General features: G+C 39.8%; 1 protein-coding gene and 2 pseudogenes across 1 annotated transcript; all 3 read left to right on the forward strand.

Annotated features, from left to right (window-relative positions):
- The first annotated feature begins 7686 nt into the window (after positions 1 to 7686).
- On the forward strand, positions 7687 to 8616 carry LOC122708689 (olfactory receptor 4A47-like). The gene has a single exon (XM_043925087.1). It carries the CDS (start codon positions 7687 to 7689, stop codon positions 8614 to 8616), a length of 930 nt encoding a protein of 309 aa, XP_043781022.1.
- Positions 8617 to 16631: 8015 nt separating this feature from the next.
- Positions 16632 to 17562, forward strand: LOC122708733 (annotated as a pseudogene).
- A 4806-nt stretch (positions 17563 to 22368) lies between these two features.
- Positions 22369 to 22958, forward strand: LOC122708784 (annotated as a pseudogene).
- The last annotated feature ends 803 nt before the right edge of the window (positions 22959 to 23761 follow it).

Here is a 23761-nt window from a genome sequence, read left to right on the forward strand (position 1 = left end):
CCTACCAGGCTCCTCCCTCCATGGGATTCTCCAGGCAAGAGTACTGGAGTGGGTTGCCATTGCCTCCTCGGAGTTTAAAATGAAGTTAAAATAAATTTAAAATAGTTTAGTCACAAAATAATATTCAGTTATTATTTTCAATAAGATTCACTTTAAGAAGGGTCATTTTAGAGGAGTTGATGTCTTCAGGGTGTAAACTGTGACCCAGGTATGAAAAGATGTTGTCAGTGAAAAGTCACCTTTTGTAAATTTGGGCAAAGCAGGAATTACAGTTCCTGCTTGTATTTCTGTCCCTTGTGGACATCTGCTGTTCTTCGTCTATGACATCTGAAATACCAATTGACACTTGCTGTAAGAAAAAAATCATCTCCTTCAGGAAGTCCAGGACTAGTGTCTTTGCTGAGCATCTTTCGCTCCTGAGATCTTCCTGTCCATACTGGCTGCCAGTGAGCACTATGTGACCATCTGCAAAACCCGGTCCTGTGAAACCATCATGAGTGACAGGATGTGGCTTCCTTTTTCAAGTAACAGGAATGGGAAGGCTGTACTTAAAACCACACAGGTCTTCATAGTGTGGCTGCCTGTCTGTGGTTCAATGTCAAAGACCATTCTTGTGTGCCTTAAACCCTTTGTTGAAACTTGTCTGCATGGAATTCACATCCTTGAACTCTGTTGATGCCAATCATTGGTTCATTTATCCATTAAAATATTTTCCCTTGTTGGTCTCTTATGTGGTCATCTTGTCCTCCCTAGAGACATAGCTTGGAGGGGAGATGCAAAGTTCTCTCCACCTGTGTCTCTCACATCACTATGGTCATCTTAGTTTTCATGCCCTGCTTATTCGTGTATTTGTATCCAAGGCTTGGGTACATTTTATATCATGATAAGGCCTTTGTTAAACTTCTTAAACTTCAAGCTCAGAAATTGAGACGTGAAAATGCTATGAGGAAGTTCTGGGATGATAAAGTGACTTTGGGAAATAATCATAACAATAAAAAGTGAGTTTGTCTTTAAAATGGAAAAGAGAAAACACAATTTTTATTTTATTTTTAATATATTTATTTATTTTAATTGATAGCTAATTACTTTACAGTATTGTAGTGGTTTTTGCCATACCTTGACATGAATCAGCCATGGGTGTACATGTGTTCCCCATCCTGAACCCCCTCCCACCTCCCTCCCCACCCCATCCCTCAGGGTCATCCCAGTGCACCAGCCCTGAGCACCCTGTCTCATGCATCGAACCTAGACTGATGATCTATTTCACATATGATGATATACATGTTTCAAAGCTATTCTCTCAAATCATCCCACCCTCGCCTTCTCCCACAGAGTCCAAAAGTCTGTTCTTTACATCTGCATCTCTTTTGCTGTCTTGCATATAGGGTCATTGTTACCATCTTTCTAAATTCCAATATATTGGATTGGTGTCAATATATTGTATTGGTGTTTTTGTTTCTGGCTTACTTCACTCTGTATAATAGCCTCCAGTTTCATCCATCTCATTAGAACTGATTCAAATGCACTCTTTTTAATAGCTGAGTACTATTATATTGTGTATACGTACCACAGCTTTCTTATCCATTTGTCTGTCAGTGGACATCTAGGTTGCTTCCATGTCCTAGCTATTGTAAACAGTGCTGTAATGAATATTGGTGTACATGCGTCTCTTTCAATTCTGATTTCCTCGGTGTGTATGCCCAGCAGTGGGATTGCTAAGTCATATGGCAGTTCTATTTCCAGTTTTTTAAGGAATCTCCAGACTATTCTCCATAGTGGCTGTACTAGTTTGCATTCCCACCAACAGTGTAAGAGGGTTCCCTTTTCTCCACACCCTCTCCAGCATTTATTGCTTGTAGACTTTTGGATAGCAGCCATTCTGACCGGCTTGAGATGGTACCTCATTGTGGTTTTGATTTGCATTTCTCTGACAATAAGCGATGCTGAACATCTTTTCATGTGTTTGTTAGCCATCTGTATGTCTTCTTTGGAGAAATGTCTGCTTAGCTCTTTGGCCCATTTTGTGATAGGGTCGTTTATTTTTCTGGTATGGAGCTGCATGAACTGCTTGTATATTTTTTAGATTAATTCTTTGTCAGTTGCTTCGTTTGCTATTCTTTTTTTCCCATTCTGAAGACTGTCTTTTCACCTTGCTTATAGTTTCCTTCATTGTGCAAAACCTTTTAAATTTAATTAGGTCCCATTTGTTTATTTTTGCCTTTATTTCCATTACTCTGGGAGGTGAGTTATAGAGGATCCTGCTGTGGTTTATGTCAGAGATTTTTTTGCCTATGTTTCCTCTAGGAGTTTTATAGTTTCTGGTCTTACATTTATGTTTTTAATCCATTTTGAGTTTATTTTTGTGTATGGTGTTAGAAAGTGTTCTAGTTTCATTCTTTTACAAGTGGTTGACCAGTTTTCCCAGCACCACTTGTTAAAGCAATTGTCTTTTCTCCATTGTATAGTCTTGCCTCCTTTGTCAAAGATAAGGTGCCCATAGGTGTGTGGATTTATCTCTGGGCTTTCTATTTTATTCCATTGATCTATATGAGAAAATGTAATTTGATGATTGAAGACAACTCTACACTACTTAAAAGCATGTTGATTTTGACATATAGGCACATAGAGGCAAGTTCCAAATAGAGAGTTATTTACCATTATACAATTATATTTAGTTTTATGTATTACCCATTTGGTAGTTAACTTTTATTTACTGTCAGAATTAGTTAGGATTTGGAAATTCCCTGCCAGTCCAGAGGTTGGGACTACACACTTTCATTGCCAAGGGCCTATGTTCAGCCCCTGATAGAAGAACTAGAATCACTCAAGATTACCCACACAGCCACACACATAAAAAGACACACCAAAACAAACAAACAGACAGACAAAAAACCTAGGCAAGGAATATTGAAAAAAAAATAGTTTGTTATAATACAGTTCTAAAAATTTTTTGAAATGCAAATGTTTACTATGACTCATTACAGTTTCTGTTTAAGTCATCACGCTTCCATGTAGCATAATTATTATCTGCCACTCTGAGCGTAAACCCATCTCACCCAGTGTTTCATCAGTCACTTTGGTGTCTCTGCAGAGTGGAGTTGAAGTCCAATCTGTGGTGTGTAATCTGAGTGTACATTCATACTGCTTTGTAGGGAAGGAAGTTTCAGATTATAAAATGCCCTCTTCCCCTGAATAACCAGTCAATCTGAACTATTCTGGAGGAGCACAAAATACTTCAAAAATGTTTGCTATCTTGCACCTAAAATCTGATTTTGAGACTTCAAACTCTCCCTTTATCTTATCTGCTTTGTTTATTGGTGAATCCTGAGTACTTAGAACAATGCCTGGCCTATGGTAGATACTCAATGTTGGTTGAGTTGAATATGTAATGCTACCGGAGTTTACCCAAACCCATGTCCACTGAGTCGGTGATGCCATCCACATCTCATCCTCTGTCATCCCTTCTCCTCCTGCCCTCAATCTTTCCCAGCATCAGGCTCTTTTCAAATGATTCAGCTCTCAGCATGAGGTGGCCAAAAGATTGGAGTTTCAGCTTCAACATCAGTCCTTCCAATGAACACCCAGGACTGATCTCCTTTAGGATGGACTGGTTGGATCTCCTTGCAGTCCAAGGGACTCTCAAGAGTCTTCTCCAACACCACAGTTCAAAACATCAATTCTTCAGCACTCAGCTTTCTTTATAGTTCAACTCTCACATCCAAACATGACCACTGGAAAAACCATAACCTTGACTAGATGGACATTTGTTGACAAATAATCTCTGCTTTTTAATATGCTGTCTAGGTTGGCCATAACTTTTCTTTCAAGGGGCAAGCGTCCTTTAATTTCATGGCTGCAGTCACCATCTGCAGTGATTTTGTAGCCAGAAAAATAAAGTCAGCCATTGTTTCCACTGTTTCCCCATCTATTTGCCATGAAGTGATGGGACCACATACCATGATCTTAGTTTTCTGAATGTTGAGCTTTAAGCCAACTTTTTCACTCTCCTCTCTCACTTTTATCAAGAGGTTCTTCAGTACTTCTTCACTTTCTGCCATAAGGGTGGTGTCATCTGCATATCTGAATTATTGATATTTCTCCCGGCAATCTTGATTCCAGTTTGTGCTTCTTCCAGCCCAGCGTTTCTCATGATGTACTCTGCATATAAGTTAAATAAGCAGGGTGACAATATACAGCCTTGATGTACTTCTTTTCCTATTTGGAACCAGTCTGTTGTTCTAACTGTTGCTTCCTGACCTGCATGCAGGTTTCTCAAGAGGTAGGTCAGGTGGTCTGGTATTCCAATCTCTTTCAGAATTTTCCACAGTTTATTGTGATCCACACAGTCAAAGGCTTTGGCATAGTCAATAAAGCCAAAATAGATGTTTTTCTGGAACTCTTTTGCTTTTTCGATGAACCCCCTATAGATGTTCTTGAAATCCTTTGAGGAAAATCCCAGTGAATTAATTAAACAAGAATCAGCCTTGGACACATTCCAAGACCCAGTGATAATTGCAGCTGGAAGGGATGAAATAGCCCGTGATCTTCACCCCTAATAGGGAGAAAATGTTATTCACTTAGTAGCTGCCATAAAAATTTCAGGAGGTCCTTTCTTAGACTTATAGCATGACTTAAAAAGAGCCACAGGAATGTTTTTCAAAATCTCAACTAGTTTGGTCATGTTAATATGACAGAGTGAAAAGAACTGAACAGTCAAATGCTATTTGTATTTTTGAAGTTAGGAGGAAAGAAGTTACTTGTGAAAAATTTCCCTGCCAAATAACTAGTTGATCCCTTCTATGTATATGTAGTATTGGCTGGTCATTTTGATATATTTCCTAATGCAATAAACTTGTTTTGCAGGGTGTGCACCATGGAATTGCTTTCAAATAATCTACATTGCAGTTAAAAATGACCTGAATAATCAGAAGACTCCATGAAGTAAATGGACGGACAGTCAAATAAACTATCTGCTCAAGTAATAAAGTGGCCTTTTGTCCTGTTTGTCAAACTGGATGAAAAATAATTCCAAGTGTTGATGAGTAACTTCAAGATATTCTTCAGGTTCTGAACAAGCCTCCAGAAGGTAAGACTAACATTAAATAGTGGGAACCAAGCTCACAGTTGTGAGACCTTCTTTCTTATATAAGAAAATAAATTACTTTAAAATCAACCAAACAAAATCAATTCTAGGTATATGACTTAAAAATGTGTACTTGAGAAAATGAATTAGATATTCTGAACCTTAAGTTCTTTACTTATGAACTAAGGATTACAGTTCTTGCTACTGTAAATAATAAATGTGTTATATTAAACTATGAGTGAGTGATTGGAACATACTGTAGGAGTCTGGAGAAGTAGAGTGATGGTTTCAGAAGAAGGTTAAGAAGGACAGTTTGGGCTACAGCAGAGAACTGCCTTTTGAGGCCAGTATAAATGGGGAGAGACAGCAGGAAGCTGTTACCGTGGAACAAGAAGAGATTAAGAAGTAGGGAATGATCAGATTTGTGATATATTCTGAAAGTAGAGTTAGTAGGATTTATGTACGTTTCATGAGAGTGACAAATGAGTAAAGAGCACTGAAATTTTGTTTCTGAACACTAACATGAAAATTATAGTATTTAATGAGATAAATAAGGAATGCTCTTTAAATTTTATTTAGAAAATGCACATGTTTATTGTGGAAAGTTTAGAAGTTATGTTTTATAAATATCAAAGTGCTATTCAGTTGGGTTTCAAAACTAGAGATATTGCAAATAAACATTTGAAATTTAGGGGAAAGGTAAGGACTGGAGATACAAAATTAGACTTCTGCGTTCTAATTTATTGATCGACAAAGGGAAATATCCACCTACAGACCAAGGCAGTGTCAGTGAGGTCAGAGACAGTTCAGGATGAGGGACTCATCTATTCACACGTTCATCTGCCCGCCCTGACAGTGTGTGTTACCCTGAGTGTCTCATCTGCCCGCCCTGACAGTGTGTGTTACCCTGAGTGTCTCATCTGCCCGCCCTGACAGTGTGTGTTACCCTGAGTGTCTCATCTGCCCGCCCTGACAGTGTGTGTTACCCTGAGTGTCTCATCTGCCCGCCCTGACAGTGTGTGTTACCCTGAGTGTCTCATCTGCCCGCCCTGACAGTGTGTGTTACCCTGAGTGTCTCATCTGCCCGCCCTGACAGTGTGTGTTACCCTGAGTGTCTCATCTGCCCGCCCTGACAGTGTGTGTTACCCTGAGTGTCTCATCTGCCCGCCCTGACAGTGTGTGTTACCCTGAGTGTCTCATCTGCCCGCCCTGACAGTGTGTGTTACCCTGAGTGTCTCATCTGCCCGCCCTGACAGTGTGTGTTACCCTGAGTGTCTCATCTGCCCGCCCTGACAGTGTGTGTTACCCTGAGTGTCTCATCTGCCCGCCCTGACAGTGTGTGTTACCCTGAGTGTCTCATCTGCCCGCCCTGACAGTGTGTGTTACCCTGAGTGTCTCATCTGCCCGCCCTGACAGTGTGTGTTACCCTGAGTGTCTCATCTGCCCGCCCTGACAGTGTATGTTACCCTGAGTGTTTCATCTGCCCGCCTGATAGTGTGTGTTACCCTGAGTGTTTCATCTGCCCACTCTGACAGTGTGTGTTACCTTGAGTGTTTCATCTGCCCACCCTGACAGTGTGTGTTACCTTGAGTGTTTCATCTGCCCGCCCTGACAGTGTGTGTTACCTTGAGTGTTTCATCTGTCCGCCCTGATAGTGTGTGTTACCCTGAGTGTTTCATCTGCCCGCCCTGATAGTGTGTGTTACCTTGAGTGTTTCATCTGCCCACCCTGATAGTGTGTGTTACCCTGAGTGCTTCATCTGCCCACCCTGACAGTGTGTGTTACCTTGAGTGTTTCATCTGCCCACCCTGACAGTGTGTGTGTTACCCTGAGTGTCTCATCTGCCCGCCCTGATAGTGTGTGTTACCTTGAGTGTTTCATCTGCCCGCCCTGATAGTGTGTGTTACCTTGAGTGTTTCATCTGCCCGCCCTGACAGTGTGTGTTACCTTGAGTGTTTCATCTGCCTGCCCTGACAGTGTGTGTTACCTTGAGTGTTTCATCTGCCCACCCTGACAGTGTGTGTTACCCTGAGTGTTTCATCTGCCCGCCCTGATAGTGTGTGTTACCCTGAGTGTTTCATCTGCCCGCCCTGACAGTGTGTGTTACCCTGAGTGTCTCATGCATTATACTTTGTGTCTTTATAAATGCTGCCCCTCTTCATGGCTTTCTTTATTTCTTTATACTTTCAATTATTTTTTACCCTCAGCTGAAGCATTACTTCCGCTTGAAAGTCTTCTGTGATACTCACTTGATATACTCCTATATTCTAACTCCTCAGCACTGTGTGAATTTAATGTGTGAATTTAACCTCATACAGGTGTCAGGAATTGTTTGTTTTTATTGGTTCTGTGTCATATCACTGAGGTTAAACAACGAAGAAACAAAAAACAACTAAGCCTTATTCAACTTGGTAATCAAAATTTCTATGACACATTAGACACAAATAGATGTTCTGTTGACGTTCTTCCAATGAATGAATAAATTAAAAAATTCTTATACATTTGAGCATTTTCACCCTTTAAGTGTTATCCCGCTTGTTTTTTTTTTTTTTTTTTTTAAGTAAACTGCTTTAATATGTGAAGTCAGCTCCTGTCCAGATTAGATGGAATCAAGAAATAATGTAACCTACTTTGTCCTTCTGGGTCTCACACAGAATCCAAAGGAGCAGAAAGTCCTTTCTGTTTTGTTCCTGTTCATCTACCTTTTGACTCTGGTGGGCAACCTTCTTATTATAGTGACTATAGCTGTCAGTGAGACTCTGAACTCACCGATGTACTTTTTTCTTGGTAGCTTATCATGTATGGATGTCACTTACTCCACTTCTATCACTCCCAGATTGATTTCAGAGTTGTTATTTGGGGGAAAAAACATATCCTTTGACTCCTGTATGACCCAACTGTTTGCAGAGCACCTTTTTGCTGGATCCGGGATCTTCCTTCTGCTGGTGATGGCCTATGACCGCTATGTGGCCATCTGTAAGCCCTTGCATTATCTGGTGATCATGAGGCAGAGGGTGTGTGTTGTGTTGCTGGTGGTGTCCTGGGTTGGAGGTTTTCTGCACTCAGTGATTCAACTCAGCACTGTTTATGGGCTCCCATTCTGTGGCCCCAATGTCATTGATCACTATACGTGTGACATGTATCCATTATTGGAACTCGTCTGTACTGACACCTATATCATCGGCATCTTAGTGTTGGCCAATGGAGGACTGATCTGCACTCTTGTGTTTCTGCTGTTACTCGTCTCCTACGGAGTCATCCTGCACTCTCTGAAGAACCTGAGTCAGGAAGGGAGGCGGAAAACCCTCCAGACCTGTGGTTCCCACATCACTGTGGTTGTCTGCTTCTTTGTTCCCTGCATTTTCATGTATGTCAGACCTGCTAAGACGTTCCCCCTTGACAAATTATTGAGCGTGTTTTTCACCGTCATAACACCCATGCTGAACCCATTAATCTACAGTCTAAGAAGTTCTGAGCTAACTTATGCTATGAAGAAGCTGTGGAGAAGAAACATCATATCTCATATTAAATAAGTGCACCATCTACCATGAAGTGAGTCATTTGACAGCAGGTTCCATTTCCTTAGAGTGCAGAAGTTATTTTAAAATTTGATTCTGATTTTAAATTTTTTCTTTAAAAGGAAAAAAATCCTCTTTCTTCAAAGAGTTTATGATCATTGCAATTAAAGATCATTATTATACAGCCGTGCTATTAAGAACAGTTTGCTCCATACAAAGTCCTCCAAAGAACTAAACAGACATTTCTCCAAAGAAGACATACAGATGGCTAACAAACACATGAAAAGATGCTCAACATCACTCATTATTAGAGAAATGCAAATCAAAACCACAATGAGGTACCATTACACGCCAGTCAGGATGGCTGCTATCCAAAAGTCTACAAGCAATAAATGCTGGAGAGGGTGTGGAGAAAAGGGAACCCTCTTACACTGTTGGTGGGAATGCAAACTAGTACAGCCGCTATGGAAAACAGTGTGGAGATTTCTTAAAAAACTGGAAATAGAACTGCCATGTGACCCAGCAATCCCACTTCTGGGCATACACACTGAGGAAACCAGATCTGAAAGAGACACGTGCATGCCAATGTTCATCACAGCACTGTTTATAATAGCCAGGACATGGAAGCAACCTAGATGCCCATCAGCAGATGAATGGATAAGGAAGCTGTGGTACATATACACCATGGAATATTACTCAGCCATCAAAAAGAATTCATTTGAACCAGTCCTAATGAGATGGATGAAGCTGGAGCCCATTATACAGAGTGAAGTAAGCCAGAAAGATAAAGAACATTACAGCATACTAACACATATATATGGAATTTAGAAAGGTGATAACGATAACCCTATATGCAAAACAGAAAAAGAGACACAGAAATACAGAACAGACTTTTGAACTTTGTGGGAGAATGTGAGCGTGGGATATTTCAAAAGAACAGCATGTATACTATCTATGGTGAAACAGATCACCAGCCCAGGTGGGATGCATGAGACAAGTGCTCAGGCCTGGTGCACTGGGAAGACCCAGAGGAATAGGGTGGAGAGGGAGGTGGGAGGGGGGATCGGGATTGGGAATACATGTAAATCCATGGCTGATTCATATCAATGTATGACAAAACCCACTGGAAAAAAATAATAATAATAATAATAAAAATAATAAAATAAAATAAAATAAAAATAGAGATAAAAAAAAAAAAAAAACAAAGTCCTCCCCACCCGTGTCTCCCATCACTGTGGTCATCTTAATGTTTGTGCCTTGCTTATTTGTGCATTTGTGTGGAAGCCTTGGGTACATTTTATATCATAATAAGTCCCTTGTTAAACTTACACTTCACCCTCAGAAATTTGGATGTGAAAATGCTATGAGGAAGTTCTGGGATGAAAAAGTGACTTTAGGCAAAGATCATAGTAATAAAAAGTGAGTTTGTCTTTAAAATGGAAAAAGAGAAAATAGAATTTTATGATTGAAGACAACCGCACACTACTTAACAAAAGCATGCTGATTTTGACATATAGCTACTCAGAGATGAGCCCCAGATAGAGAATTATTTGCCATTATAAAATTGTACTTAGTTTTATGTATTACCCAGTTGGTAGCTAAATTTTATTTACTGTCAGAATTAGAACTTGGAAATTCCCTGCCAGTCCAAAAGTTGGGACTACATACTTTCATTGCCAAGGGCCTGTGTTCAGTCCCTGCTAGGAGAACTAGAATCCCACAGGCTATACCACATAGCCACACACATAAAAACCACACCAATAATAAACAAACAAACAAACAAACAAAAAACCTAGGCACGGAATATTGAAAAAAAGAGTTTGCGATAATACAGTTCTAAATTTTTTTGAACTGCAAATGTTTATTTACTATGACTCATTACAGTTTCTATTTAAGTCATCATGCTTCCATGTAGCATAATTATTCTGTGCTACTCTGAGCATAAACCCATCTCACCCAGTGTTTCATCAGTCACTTTGGTGTCTCTGCAGAGTGGAGTTGATGTCCAATCTGTGGTATGTAAACTGGGTGCATATTCCCATGGCTTTGTAGGGAGGAAGTTTCACATTATAAAATGCCCTCTTCCCCTGCATAACCAGTCAATCTGAACTATTCTGGAGGAGCACAAAATACTTCAAAAATGTTTGCTATCTTGCACCTAAAATCTGATTTTGAGACTCCAAACTCTCCCTTTATCTGGTCTGCTTTATTGGTGAATCCTGAGTATTTAGAACAATGCCTGGCCTATGGTAGATACTCAATGTTGGTTGAGTTGATTATATAATACTTGGGTATTGACAGTACACACTAGTATATTTAAAATTGGTAACCAACAAGGATCTACCGTATATAGCACAGGGAACTCTATTCAGCATCCTATAATAACCTAACTGGGAAAAGAATTGAAAGAGGATAGGTTCACATACATGTATAGCTCCCTCACTTTGCTGAACACCCGAAGCTAATATTGTTGGTCAGCTATACTCCAATATAAAATAGATATTAAATATTAAAAAGCAGAAATTTTAATTTACTAGTTTTGTCATTGGATTCCTAGATGTCCATTGGCAGATGAATGGATCAGAAAGCTGTAGTATATATGCCCAACAGAATAATCACTCAGTTATAAAAAGGAACACATTTAAGTCCGTTCTAATGAGGTGGATTAACCTAGAGCCTATTATAAGAGTGAAGTAAGGCAGAATAGATATCATGAATTAAAGTATATATATGGAATCTAGAAAGACAGTACTGATGATCCTGTGTGAAGGGCAGCAATGGAGACAGTCATAGATAACAGATGTTTGGACTCAGTGGAAGAAGGAGAGAGTGGGATGACTTGAGAGAATCGCATTGAAACACATACCTTACCATATGTAAAATGATAACCAGAGGGAGTTTGATGTGTGACACAGGGAACCCAAGCCAGTGCTCTGCGCGAACCTGGATGGATGGGGGGGAGAGGGTGGGGGGTTCCGGAGGGAGGGGACACAAGTATGCAGCAGAGGCTATCACAATACTGTAAAAGAATTATCCTCCAATTGAAGTAAATAAATAAATTAAAAATAAAATTATTAAAAAATAGAGATTTTAATTTAGTTGTTTTGTCATTAGATTGACATATTTACCTCTTAAACCCAGGTGTATCTAAAGCCAATGATATTTGCAGACAGTTTGGGCTTTCGTGCTATAGTTTATGTTCATATCATAAACCAATTAATGAGGTCACCTGAGTTCTTCAATTTCTTTTAAAAATCGTGGTCAAATACACATAACAAAATATACAGTTTTAACCATTTTAAAGTGTCACTACCTTAATTCATATTGTTGTGCCAACATTATGGTTGTCATCTCCAAAATGTTTCCAACTTGTCAAACTGTAATTTCACAATCATTAAACAAAATTTCCCGTTTCCACTTACCAAGCACCATCCAACTACTATTCTACTTTCTGTCTATAAACTTGACTAGTTAAGTGTCTCAATCAAATGTAGTCACACACAATTAGTTTTTCTGTGTGACTTCCTCTTTCACTTTGCATCAATATACTATCCTTTCTCCATCAAATGCTCTTGACACTCTTGTTGAAAATTATCTAGGATGTATATGAAGCTTTATTTCTAGATCATCTATTTTATTCCATTAATATGTTGTCCATCTTCATTTCACTGGTCGTGCTGGGATTACCATAACTTTGTATAATATGTTTTAGGATCAGGTAACGTGAGACCTACAACTTTCTATTTCCTTTCAAAATTGTTTCAGCAATTTGGAGTCCTTGAGATTCTGTATGAATTTTTCTGTTTCTATAAAAATGATTCTGGGATTTTGATAAGGATTGCACTGAATCTGAAGGTATTATTAACATCTTAATAATATGTAGAGGTATTATTCACATCTTAATACTGTTAAATATCCCAGATCATAAATATCTTTCCATGTATGTGTGTATTTTATAATATCACTGAGATACATTTTGTAGTTTTCAGTTTATAAGACTGTCTCCTTGGTTAAATTTATTCCTAAATATTTTATTCTTTTTGGTGCTCTTGTAAATGTAATTATTTTCTTAATTTATTCTCGGGTTTTTCATGATCGTGTAGACGTTCAACATCATTTCATAAAAAACTCTCAACAAATTGGAAATAGAAAGAATGTAGCTTGACATAATAAAGTCCATATATGACAGATGCACAGCTAACATCATCCTCAACATGGAAAGGTTAAAAGCTGCCCCATTAAAATCTGGAATAGACAAGAAGGCACAAGTCTTTTTTAACATAGTACTGCCATAAAAATTCCTGTGAAAATTTTAAAGTTGTGTTAAGTATAGCTCCTGTCATCTCTGAAGTGGAATACTTTTATTAATTTTTATATACTTTCAATTGCTGTAACAGGGCTTATTAAAAACAAACAAACTTATTTTTATATTGGAGGGTAGCCAATAAGCAATGTTGTGATAGTTTCATGTGATAGCAAAGCAAAGAGCTCAGCCTATGTACACAAGCATCCATTCTCCACCAGACTCCCCTTCACCCAGGTTACCACGTAACACTGCGCAGAGTTCCCGGTGCTCTACAGTAATACCTTGTTGATTATTGAATTTAAATGTTGCAGTTGAAACTGGAGCCTATTATACAGAGTGAAGTAAGCCAGAAAGATAAAGATCACTACAGCATACTAACACATATATATGGGATTTAGAAAGATGGTAATGATAACCCTAAATGCAAAACAGAAAAAGAGACACAGAAGTACAGAACAGACTTTTGAACTCTGTGGGAGAAGGCGAGGGTGGGATGTTTCGAGAGAACAGCATGTATATTATCTATGGTGAAACAGATCACCAGCCCAGGTGGGATGCATGAGACAAGTGCTCGGGCCTGGTGCACTGGGAAGACCCAGAGGAATCGGGTGGAGAGGCAGGTGGGAGGGGGGATCGGGATGGGGAATACATGTAACTCCATGGCTGATTCATGTCAATGTATGACAAAACCCACTGCAATGTTGTGAAGTAATTAGCCTCCAACTAATAAAAAAAAAAAAAAAAAAGGAAAAGAAAAAATGTTGCAGTGTGTACATGTCAGCTCCAAAATCCCTAACTGTCTCTTCCCCAAGTTCTCCCACCCTCACAAGCATAAGTTTATTCTCTGAGTCTGTGAGTATGTTGTGTGTGTGCTGAGTCGTGTCCCATGGCCTGCAGCCCTCCTCACTCCTCTGTCCATGGAATTTTCCAGGCTCCATTTCATAAATAAGGTCATTTGTATAATTTCCATAACAGTGTCTCTGATGGATGTCACTTCCTATACTTTCGAACTCAGCTTGAGCATCACCTTAAGAAAGCTCATCTTGGATTACTTTATCCACAGTTGAATTTTCCCTCTTATTTTCTGTCACTATACCCTATTTCTTGTCTTTTAAGCAGGGAATAAAACTGCAACTTCTTTCTTAAAATTGTCTCCTTCTTTTTTGTATGATTCTATTATAACAAAATAAGATCCACACAGGGGAAAGTTTTACATGATTTCCCCCTGATTTTATTAATTCTTGTATCCTCACTTATAGCATGGTTGCTGGTCAAATGCGGGTATCATCAACTTTTTGAAAAATTAATTGGGTTATTTACTATATATAAAATTTTAATACATTTAATTGTGTTTTTGGATATTTTATATACATATATAAAAGCAAATTTAAGATAATTAAATCTTGTCATGGCTGGTAGGGAAACACATAACAAATAATTTCACTAAAGCTAAATGACTGAGTTGATATTTCATTCTTGATTTGTAGTCATTTCATGATTCTGGAGCTCTTTGTCCACGTTGCACCTTTCTGACATTAATTTTGTGATTTGGCCTATTAATAACTTTACATATAGACTTCCTTTAAAACTTTGGGGAAAATCACAGTGAATTAATTAAGCAAGAATTAGTCCTGGACACATGGCCAATTCCAAGACTCAATGATAATTGCAGCTGGAAGGGATGAAATATCTTGTGATCTTCACCCCTAACGGGAAGAAGATGCTACCCACTTAGTGACTGACAGAAATTTTTCAGAAGGTCCTTTCTTAGACTTAAGGCATGGCTTAAAAAAGGTTAGGAAATTTTTTCAAAATCTCAGTCAACTATTCTGTCCATGCTAACATGACAGTGAAAAGGGATAAAAAGTCAAATTCATTTTTTTTTTTTTTTGACATTAGCAGGAATAAGTTACTTGTGAAAAATTTCCCTGCGAAATGACTAATTGATATCTTCTATGTATATATAGAATTTCCTGGTCATTTCCCAGTGTAACAAACTTCTCTTTTCTCTGTGCACCATGGAATTCCATTAAAGTAATATATACTGCACATAAAAATAACCTTCTGAATAATCAGAAGACTCCATGAAGTTAATGAACAGACAGTCAAACAAAATAAACTATATCCTCAATTAATAAGGCAGCTTTTTGCCCTCTGTTGCCAAACTGGATGAAAAATAATTTCGGTGTTTATGAGTAATTTAAGGTCATCCTTCAGATTCTGAACAAGCCTCCACAAGGTAAAACTAACAGTAAATAGTGGGAACCAGTCTCCCAATTGTGAGACATTATTATGTAGAAATTAAATTACTTTGAAATCAAACTTAGACTCAACTCTAGGTATATCACTTAAAAATGTGACTTGGGAAACTGAATTAGTTGTTCTGAACCTTAGCTTCTTCAGTTATGAAATGAGGATTGTGGTTCTTGTTACAGTAAATATTAAATGTGTTACATTAAGATATGAGTATATGTTTGAAATATATTTAGGAGCTTTGAGCAAAAGAGAGATGCTGTCAGAATAAGATTAAAAAGGACAATTTGGGCAGCTTCAGGAGAGCCAATTTTTTGGAGGCCAGAATAATTTTTTCTCCAATTATTTGGAGAGACTTGGTAGAAAGCTATTTCTAAGAAATTAAGAAGTTGAGTATGACCATATTTGTAATATATTTTGAAAGTAGAGTTGATAGGATTTATTAAGATTTTATGAAATTGATAAATGAGAACAGTACTGAAAGTTTTTTGTCTGAAAAATAACATGGAAAATGATAGCATTTAATGAGATAAATACAGAACACCTCTTTAAATTTTATATGTTTAGTGTTATGTTTAGTGTGGACAATTTGAAACCATTATGTATAGTGTGGCCAATTTAAAAGTTTAATAAGTACTAAATTGTCAATCAATCGAATGTCCAAAATTAGAAATGTTGCATATAGGCAGCTTGGTGGTAAAGTATCCGCCTGCCAGTGGAGGAGAGGCAGAAGATAAGGGTTAGATCCCTGGATTGGGAAGATCCTTCTGAGGTGGAAATGTCAACCACTCCGGTATTCTTGCCTGGGAAATTCCATGCATGGCACATATCTAAGTTTGAGAATTAGAAGAGAGTTAGGGACTGGGGACACAGTTTAGATTGTTGCCGTGTTTATTGGTCAGGAAAAGGGAAGTATCCACCTAAAGACCTAAGAAGTGTCAGTGCAGTTTGAAACACTTCAGGACAGGGAACTTTTATTTATTGTTTGATCTACTCATATTGATCATGTAAATTACCTTAAGCGGGTCTCAAGTCTTGCACTTTTTTGACCTTATAAATGGTGCACCTCTTCATGAACTTCTCTTCCCATCTTTTTTATTCTTGCATTTTTAAAAACTCAGCTTCAGCATTGCTTCTACTGGGAAGCCTTCCTCTGATTCTAGTTTGAGAAAATCCTACTGTGACTCTTAGCCCTGTATTGATACTCATTTAATGGCATCTATTATGTGGGTCTGGAATTGCCTGATTCCTCATTATGTGTCTAGCACTAGAGTGAAGGGAACTATACCTTATTCAACTTGGTAATAAAAATGTCCATGACGTATTGGACACAAATAGATGCTCCATGCATATCTTCTAATGAATGGATAAATAAAAAACAAACGTTGAAGTTTTTTCTGTCTTTAAGTGTTTTTCCCTTCATTTTGGAGGTAAACTACTCAGATGTGAAGTCAGCTTCTGTACAGACGAAATGGAAGCAAGGAGCAATGTGACTTACTTTGTCCTCCTGGGCCTCATACAGAATCCAAAGTAGCAGAAAATCCTTTCTGTTATGTTCTTGCTCTTCTATATTTTGACTGTGGTGGGAAACCTGCTCATTGTTGTGACTATAACCGTTAGTAAGACCCTGAACTCACCGATGTACTTTTTTCTTGCTAGCTTATCATTTATGGATATCACTTATTCCTCTTCTATTACTCCCAGGTTGATTTCAGAGTTGTTCTTTGGGGAAAAAATCATAACCTTTGAATCTTGCAAGACACAGCTGTTTACAGAGCACTTTTTTTGCTGGATCCGGGGTCTTCCTTCTGCTGGTTATGGCCTATGACCGCTATGTGGTCATCTGTAAGTCCTTGCATTATTTGGTGATCATGAGGCAAAGGGTGTGTGTTTTACTGCTGGTGATGTCCTGGGTTGGAGGTTTTCTACACTCAGTAATTCAACTTGGCACTGTTTATGGGCTCCCATTCTGTGGCCCCAATGTCATTGATCACTATATGTGTGACATGTTCCCATTATTAAAACTCGTCTGCACTGACACCTATGTCATTGGCGTCTTAGTTGTGGTCAATGGAGGACTGATCTGCAGTCTTGGGTTTCTGCTCTTACTCGTCTCCTATGGAGTCATCCTGCACTCTCTGAAGAACCTGAGTCAGGAAGGGAGGCGGAAAGCCCTCCAGACCTGTGGTTCCCACATCACCGTGGTTGTCTGCTTTTTTGTTCCCTGTATTTTCATAAACACAAGACCTGCTAAGACCTTCCCCATTGACAAATTATTGAGTGTGTTCTATACAGTCATAACCCCCATGCTGAACCCATTAATCTACAGTCTAAGAAATTCTGAGTTGACTAATGCTATGAAGAAGCTCTGGAGAAGAAACGTCATATCTCATATTAAATAAGTACATCATCCACCATGAAGGGAGTCATTCGACATCAGGGTCCATTTCCTTACAATGCAGAAGTCATTTTAAAATTTGATTCTTATTTCTCTTTTTTGCAAAACCTTTACTATAATTATAATTAAAGATAGTTATACAACTGTGCTGTTAAAACAGTTTTCCTCTCTACTAGAGTATAAAGCCTATAAATTCCTATTTATCACTGTAGCTAGCAAGATTTAATGGCTATGCAGCAAGATATTAATAATATATAATAATTTGCAAGGTTACGATTATATAGTTACACTGATTTTTGATCATTTATGCTTTTATCTTTTTTACTCTTGTTCAGACATAGAGTAATTTTTATTTAGATTCTTGTCATTTAAGTAAGCTCATTTATTTATAGAACTTAAAATTTTTATTTTATATAGATTGTCTTCTTTGCTATGTTTCCATCACATTATGCCCCCAAATTTTAACTTAAATATTTTGCCGTTTACAAGAAAATTTGAAGTAAAATAGGGATTAATTAACAGCCTATATGAGAACCAAACAATATAGGATTGAAAGAAAGTGAAATTTGCTTAGTCGTGACCGACTCATTGCAACACCATGGACTGTATAGTCCATGGAATTCTCCAGGCCAAAATATTGGAGTGGGTAGCTTTTCCCTTCTCCAGGGGATCTTCCCAACAAGGAAATGAACCCACGTCTCCTGCATTGCAGGCAGATTCTTTACCAGCTGAGACACAAGTGTAGCCAAAGAATACTGGAGTGGGTATCCTATCCCTTCTACAGCGGATCTTCCCACCCCAGGAGTTGAACCGAGGTCTCCTGCATTGCAGGTGGATTCTTTAACAACTGACCTATTAGGGAAGCCCAAACAATATAGGATTAAGTCTCAAATAAATTTCCAAATTTCCTATTTTTTTCTCAGCATTTTCTGGTCTTCATAAATGTAACCCCTAATTTTGTTTCTTAATTTTCATTTGACAATAATCTTTGCAAATGCAAATGTGTTTAACAAAAGGATATTTGTTACTATCTCTATATATAATCCTTGCTTTTACTATGCAATGTCTTGAAAAAATGTTTTCGTAGGAGTCCATATATATCTCATAACCTTTCTTATGCTGCACAATACTCCTCATAATTTTATACTAAAATTAATATGTCCATTTCTCTTCATGTGGCTGCTAAATTTTTCTATGACAAATAATTTTCCAATGAACATATGATTTTGAGTATGTACAAATATAGTTCATAGGCATAGAAGTGTAGCTATGATATTTGAATCAGTGGTAAAGTAGTATATGAATTTAAAATGTTGAAATTGATAGTTATTGCCAAACTACCATTCTTGAGATTGTCCTAACAGCTACTGTCCTGTACACTGTCTATGAGAAGTCTTTTGTCCACATTCTCAAGACCAGTCACTGATAAATATTTATGATAACTGATTAAAGTTAATTTTACATTTTAACCATTACCCTTTTGATATAATTGAGTTTGGACATTTTTCCATATGTTTTGTTTGATTTGTATTTTTTCATTTTTTTTTTTTGATGCTGAAGCTGAAGTTCCAATACTTTGGCCACTTGCTAAGAAGAACCCACTCACTAGAGTGTTATTAATTTTTGCCTTTTGATATTGAAATTCCAACTAACAATGTTAATTTATGTACTTAAAAAGTAACTGTAGTATATGGTGGAACTATGAACTTCCCTGACGGCTCAGCAGGTAAAGAACCCTGCCTGCAATGCAGGAGACACAGGGGATGTGGATTCCATTCCTGGGTTTGGAAGATCCCTTGGAGGAGGGCATGGCAACCCACTACAGTGCTCTTGCCTGGAAAATCCCATGGACAGATGAGCTTCATGGGACACAGTCCATGAGGTCACAAAGAACTGGACATGACCGAGTGAGCACCCAGCACGCACACAATGGAACTATGTGTAACTTTGTTCTGCATTTTCCAAGTCTCCTATAAATGTGTTATCTTACTTTCCTAATTTAAAAAATAAAATAGAAGGAAGAAAAAAAAGTCTTTTTACCATTGAATATATAACTACTATTTTCTGGTTATATGTTTTTACCTTTTTAAACTACTTGCAGTATTTTGATGAAAGTGAAAGAGGAGAGTGAAAAAGCCAATGCTATCTCAAAATGCATGTTGTGGGTGAGGGGCCTGTTGCAACTCTCTCAGTTTTCAGGCATTTCCTTTCTCTACTTAGGAACTTGCTAAAGGTCTGTATAGTCAAGGCTATGGTTTTTCCAGTGGTCATGTATGGATGTGAGAGTTGGACTGTGAAGAAAGCTGAGTGCCAAAGAATTGATGCTTTTGAACTGTGGTGTTGGAGAAGACCCTTGAGAGTCCGTTGGACTGCAAGGAGATCCAACCAGTCCATCCTAAAGGAGATCAGTCCTGGGTGTTCATTGGAAGGACTGATGCTGAAGCTGAAACTCCAGTACTTTGGCCACCTCATGTGAAGAGTTGACTCATTGGAAAAGACCCTGATGCTGGGAGGGACTGGGGGCAGGAGGAGAAGGGGACGACAGAGGATGAGATGGCTGGATGGCATCACCTACTCGATGGATATGAGTTTGAGTAAACCCCAGGAGTTGGTGATGGACAGGGAGGCCTGGCGTGCTGCGGTTCATGGGGTCGCAAAGAGTCGGACACGACTGAGAGACTGAACTGAACTTAACTGAATAGGCATATAACTTTTTGCTACAAACCAGCAAGGGGGCACTCTATCTGTCCCCTTCTGATGTCTATGTCAGAAGATTTCACTGTCTCTTTTATACTTTAATAAAACCTTGCTACACAAAAAGCTCCAAATGATCAAGCCTTGTCTCTGGCCCTGGATCAAATTCCTCTCCTCTGGAGGCCACAGATCCCAGCGTTGTTCCCGGCTCGTAACAGCAACATTTCAAAACCATCATATCATGAGTGACATGATGGTTTCACAGTACAGGAAGGGATGTGGCTCACTCTTTCAGATATGGGAGCTACAGGATTGTCCTTGCAATCACCCAGATTCTCTTCATGATGTTGCTGCCTGTCTGCGGCTCCCATGTCACAGACCATCCATGTGTGAATTAAACCCTTTACTGAAACCTGTCTGCACGGACTCTCATACCCTTGGTCTCTTTTGCTGCTAACAGTGGGTTCATTTATCTGTTAAATATTTTTCCCCTGATGGTCTCCCATGTGGTCAGCTTGTGCTGCATAGAGACTTATAGGTTGGAGGGAAGATTGAAAGGCCTCTCCACCTATGTCTTTCACATCACTGTGGTCATCGTAATCTTTGTGCTCTGCTTATTTGCCCTGAAGGCGTGGCTTATTTTATATCACGATAACTCCTTTGTTAAACTTATTAAACTTACTCACTCAGAAATCTAGAGGTGAAAAAATGCTATGAGGAATTTTTGGAGTGAAAATATGAGCTTGGGAAATAATCATAACAATATGAAATGGCTTTGTATTTTAAATGGTGAATAGAAAATAAATACAATTTTATTGTTCAGGGCCAACTGAACATTGTTTATCAAAAGTATGTTGATTTTGACATATAAGTACTCAGGGGTAAGGTCCAGGCAGGATATCACTAACCATTATGAAAATTGTATTTAAATTTATATATTGCCCTGTTCAGAATTCATTATGGTTCTGAGATTCTCTGGGTTTCCAGTGGTTGGGACTACAGACTGTTATTGCCTAGGGCTTAGATTCAGTCCCTGGTAAAAGTAGGATCCCACAATTCACATGGCATGACCAGAAGCAAACAAACAATACCAAGAAAAACATACAAATAAAAGCTAGTTAACAAATAATCAAAAAAAGAGAAGTTGTTAGGATGGTTATAGAGATTTTACTTTTTGAAATGCAAACATGTTTATTTTATTATGACTCAATACAATTTCTCTTTAGGTCGTCACTCTTCCACATAGCACAGATTATTCCCTGTCACTCTGAGAGTAAACTCTTCCCAATCGGGGGTCCATCAGTCACTTTGGTGCCTTTCTTTGCAGGGTAGAGTTTAAGTCCAGTCTCTGGTGTACAATCTGTGTTGTGTATATTTCTACTGCTTTGTAGAGAGGGACGTTCACTTATAAAATCCACTCTTCCCCATGCATAACCAGGCATTCTGAATGTATCTGGAGGAGCATAAAATCCTTCAAATATGTTTTCTAACTTACAACCAAAACCTGATTTTGAAACTTCAAAGTAAAAAATTTGGATTTCATTTCTTTCTTTCTCACCCAGGCTTTTTTTGGGCCTCCTTTCTTTTTCTGATGCATCCTGAGTACTTAGAACAATGCCTAGTCCATGGTAGTCCATGGTAGGTACTTAATATTTGTTGAATTGATTATAAAAAAATTTGAGATTGACAAATATTTGCTACTATATTTAAAGTAGATAGTCAACAAGACATACTATATAACACAGGGAACTCTACTCACTATTTTGTAAAAACTTAAATGAAAAAAATTGAGAAAAAAATTGACATCTGTCTAACTAGCTATATACACATATGTCTGAATCACTTTGCAGTACACCTGCACCTAACACATTTTAATCAACTATACTGAAATATAAACTGAAAATTTAAAACTAGGCAGGAAGGGGGCGAGGCCGGGCGCGGGAGCCGGCGGCGGCCCCGGGAGCTCCGGATCGGCGCCGGGACAAAGGCGCGGCCGCCGGCGCCGCGAGCAGCCCGAGCCGGGGCGCACAGCCGGGGCGCACAGCCCGGGCGCACAGCCCGAGCCGATCCGGGGCGCACAGCCGGGGCGCAACCCGCGCCCCCCGCCGCGACTGACATGATCTTTCCACAAAGCAGGCATTGGGCTCGTCGCACCTCCCCCAGCAACTCAAATTCACCACTTCGGACTCCTGCGATCGCATCAAAGATGAGCTTGAACTGCTGCAGGCTCAGTACCACAGTCTGAAACTCCAATGTGACAAGCTGGCCAACGAGACGTCAGAAACGCAGCGTCGTTACGTGATGCTCTAGGAGATGTCCTATGGCTTGAACGTCGAGATGCGCAAGCAGGCTGAAATCGGCAAGGGGCTACATGGGATGCGTGCCCAGGTCCTGGCCTACCTGTCCCAAGAGCACCAGCTGCAGGCCTTGGGAGCCATCAGAGGGCTAAGCAGGGCACTGCTCCCGAGCTGAACTCCGTCATCCGACAGCAGCTCCAAGCCCACCAGCTGCCTCAGCGGTAGGCTCTGGCCCTGCCCCGACCCCCCTGCCTGTGGGGCTGCAGCCCCCTTCTCTGCCGGCGGTCAGCGCGGGCACCGCCTCCTCTCTCTGTCGGAGCTGGGCTCCCAGGCCCACCTCTCCAAGGAAGACAAAAACGGGCATGACGGTGACACCCACCAGGAGGACGACGGCGAGAAGTCGGACTAGTGGGCGGCTGGGATAGGGAGGGTGGCGGGTAGGACCAAGGGGAGACAGACCCTGAGAGCGAGGAAGGTTCAGCACGCGAGACACAGGAATAGCTTGGGACTGGCCAGACTCCGGCAGTATTTACGGTAGCTGCCTGCCGGGGCTGCCGCCCTGCTTCTGGGCCCTACCCTCGCTTGGCTCCTACCCCCAGTTCCTGGCCTCCCTCCTCCTCCCCTGTAGCCTGAATGGGTCAGTACCCACGCATACCACAGATAAGGCAAGCTGAGGCCTGGAGATGCAGGCGGGAGGCCAGGTCCTCAGGGAGCAAAACCTCAAGAGGTCCAACACCCCCTGCATCTCCCTGATTCACACACATGTAACTGACAGTCTACCCGCCAGGGGGGCCCCCACCTTGGGGGACGCCCAGCCTCCCATCCCGGCACTGCATGCGAACACAGTGCTACCTGCCCCTCCCCGCCCTGGGCACCCTGCGTCTCCCCCTCCCACCCACTCACCCTCCATGAGCTCCTGACGCCTGCACCCACAAAAGAAAGGGGCCGCCGACAGCGATCTTAGCCCCAGGGGAACAGAGTGGGGCCAGCAACTCAGAATCCCCTCTCTCCCCTTCCCGAATAAAGATGAGGGAACTCAAGTTGTCTTGGTTTTTATTTCTCCTCCCCCTTTTCCAGTATACTAGCTTGTCTTTTAAGAAAAGGGATATTAAAAAAAGGAAAAAGAGAAAAATGAAAAAAGAAAAAAAAAAGTAACACCCACACCTGTGTCTGTATATAGCCTTTTAGACTGTCAGCTTTTGTTGTGTTCAG

Source organism: Cervus elaphus, chromosome 1, assembly GCF_910594005.1.
Source record: "Cervus elaphus chromosome 1, mCerEla1.1, whole genome shotgun sequence".
NCBI classification, from domain to species: Eukaryota; Metazoa; Chordata; class Mammalia; order Artiodactyla; family Cervidae; genus Cervus; species Cervus elaphus.

Bases quoted from the DNA above. Each gene is read 5' to 3' on its own strand.
- LOC122708689 (XM_043925087.1), top strand. From the start codon at position 7,687: ATGGAATCAAGAAATAATGTAACCTACTTTGTCCTTCTGGGTCTCACA.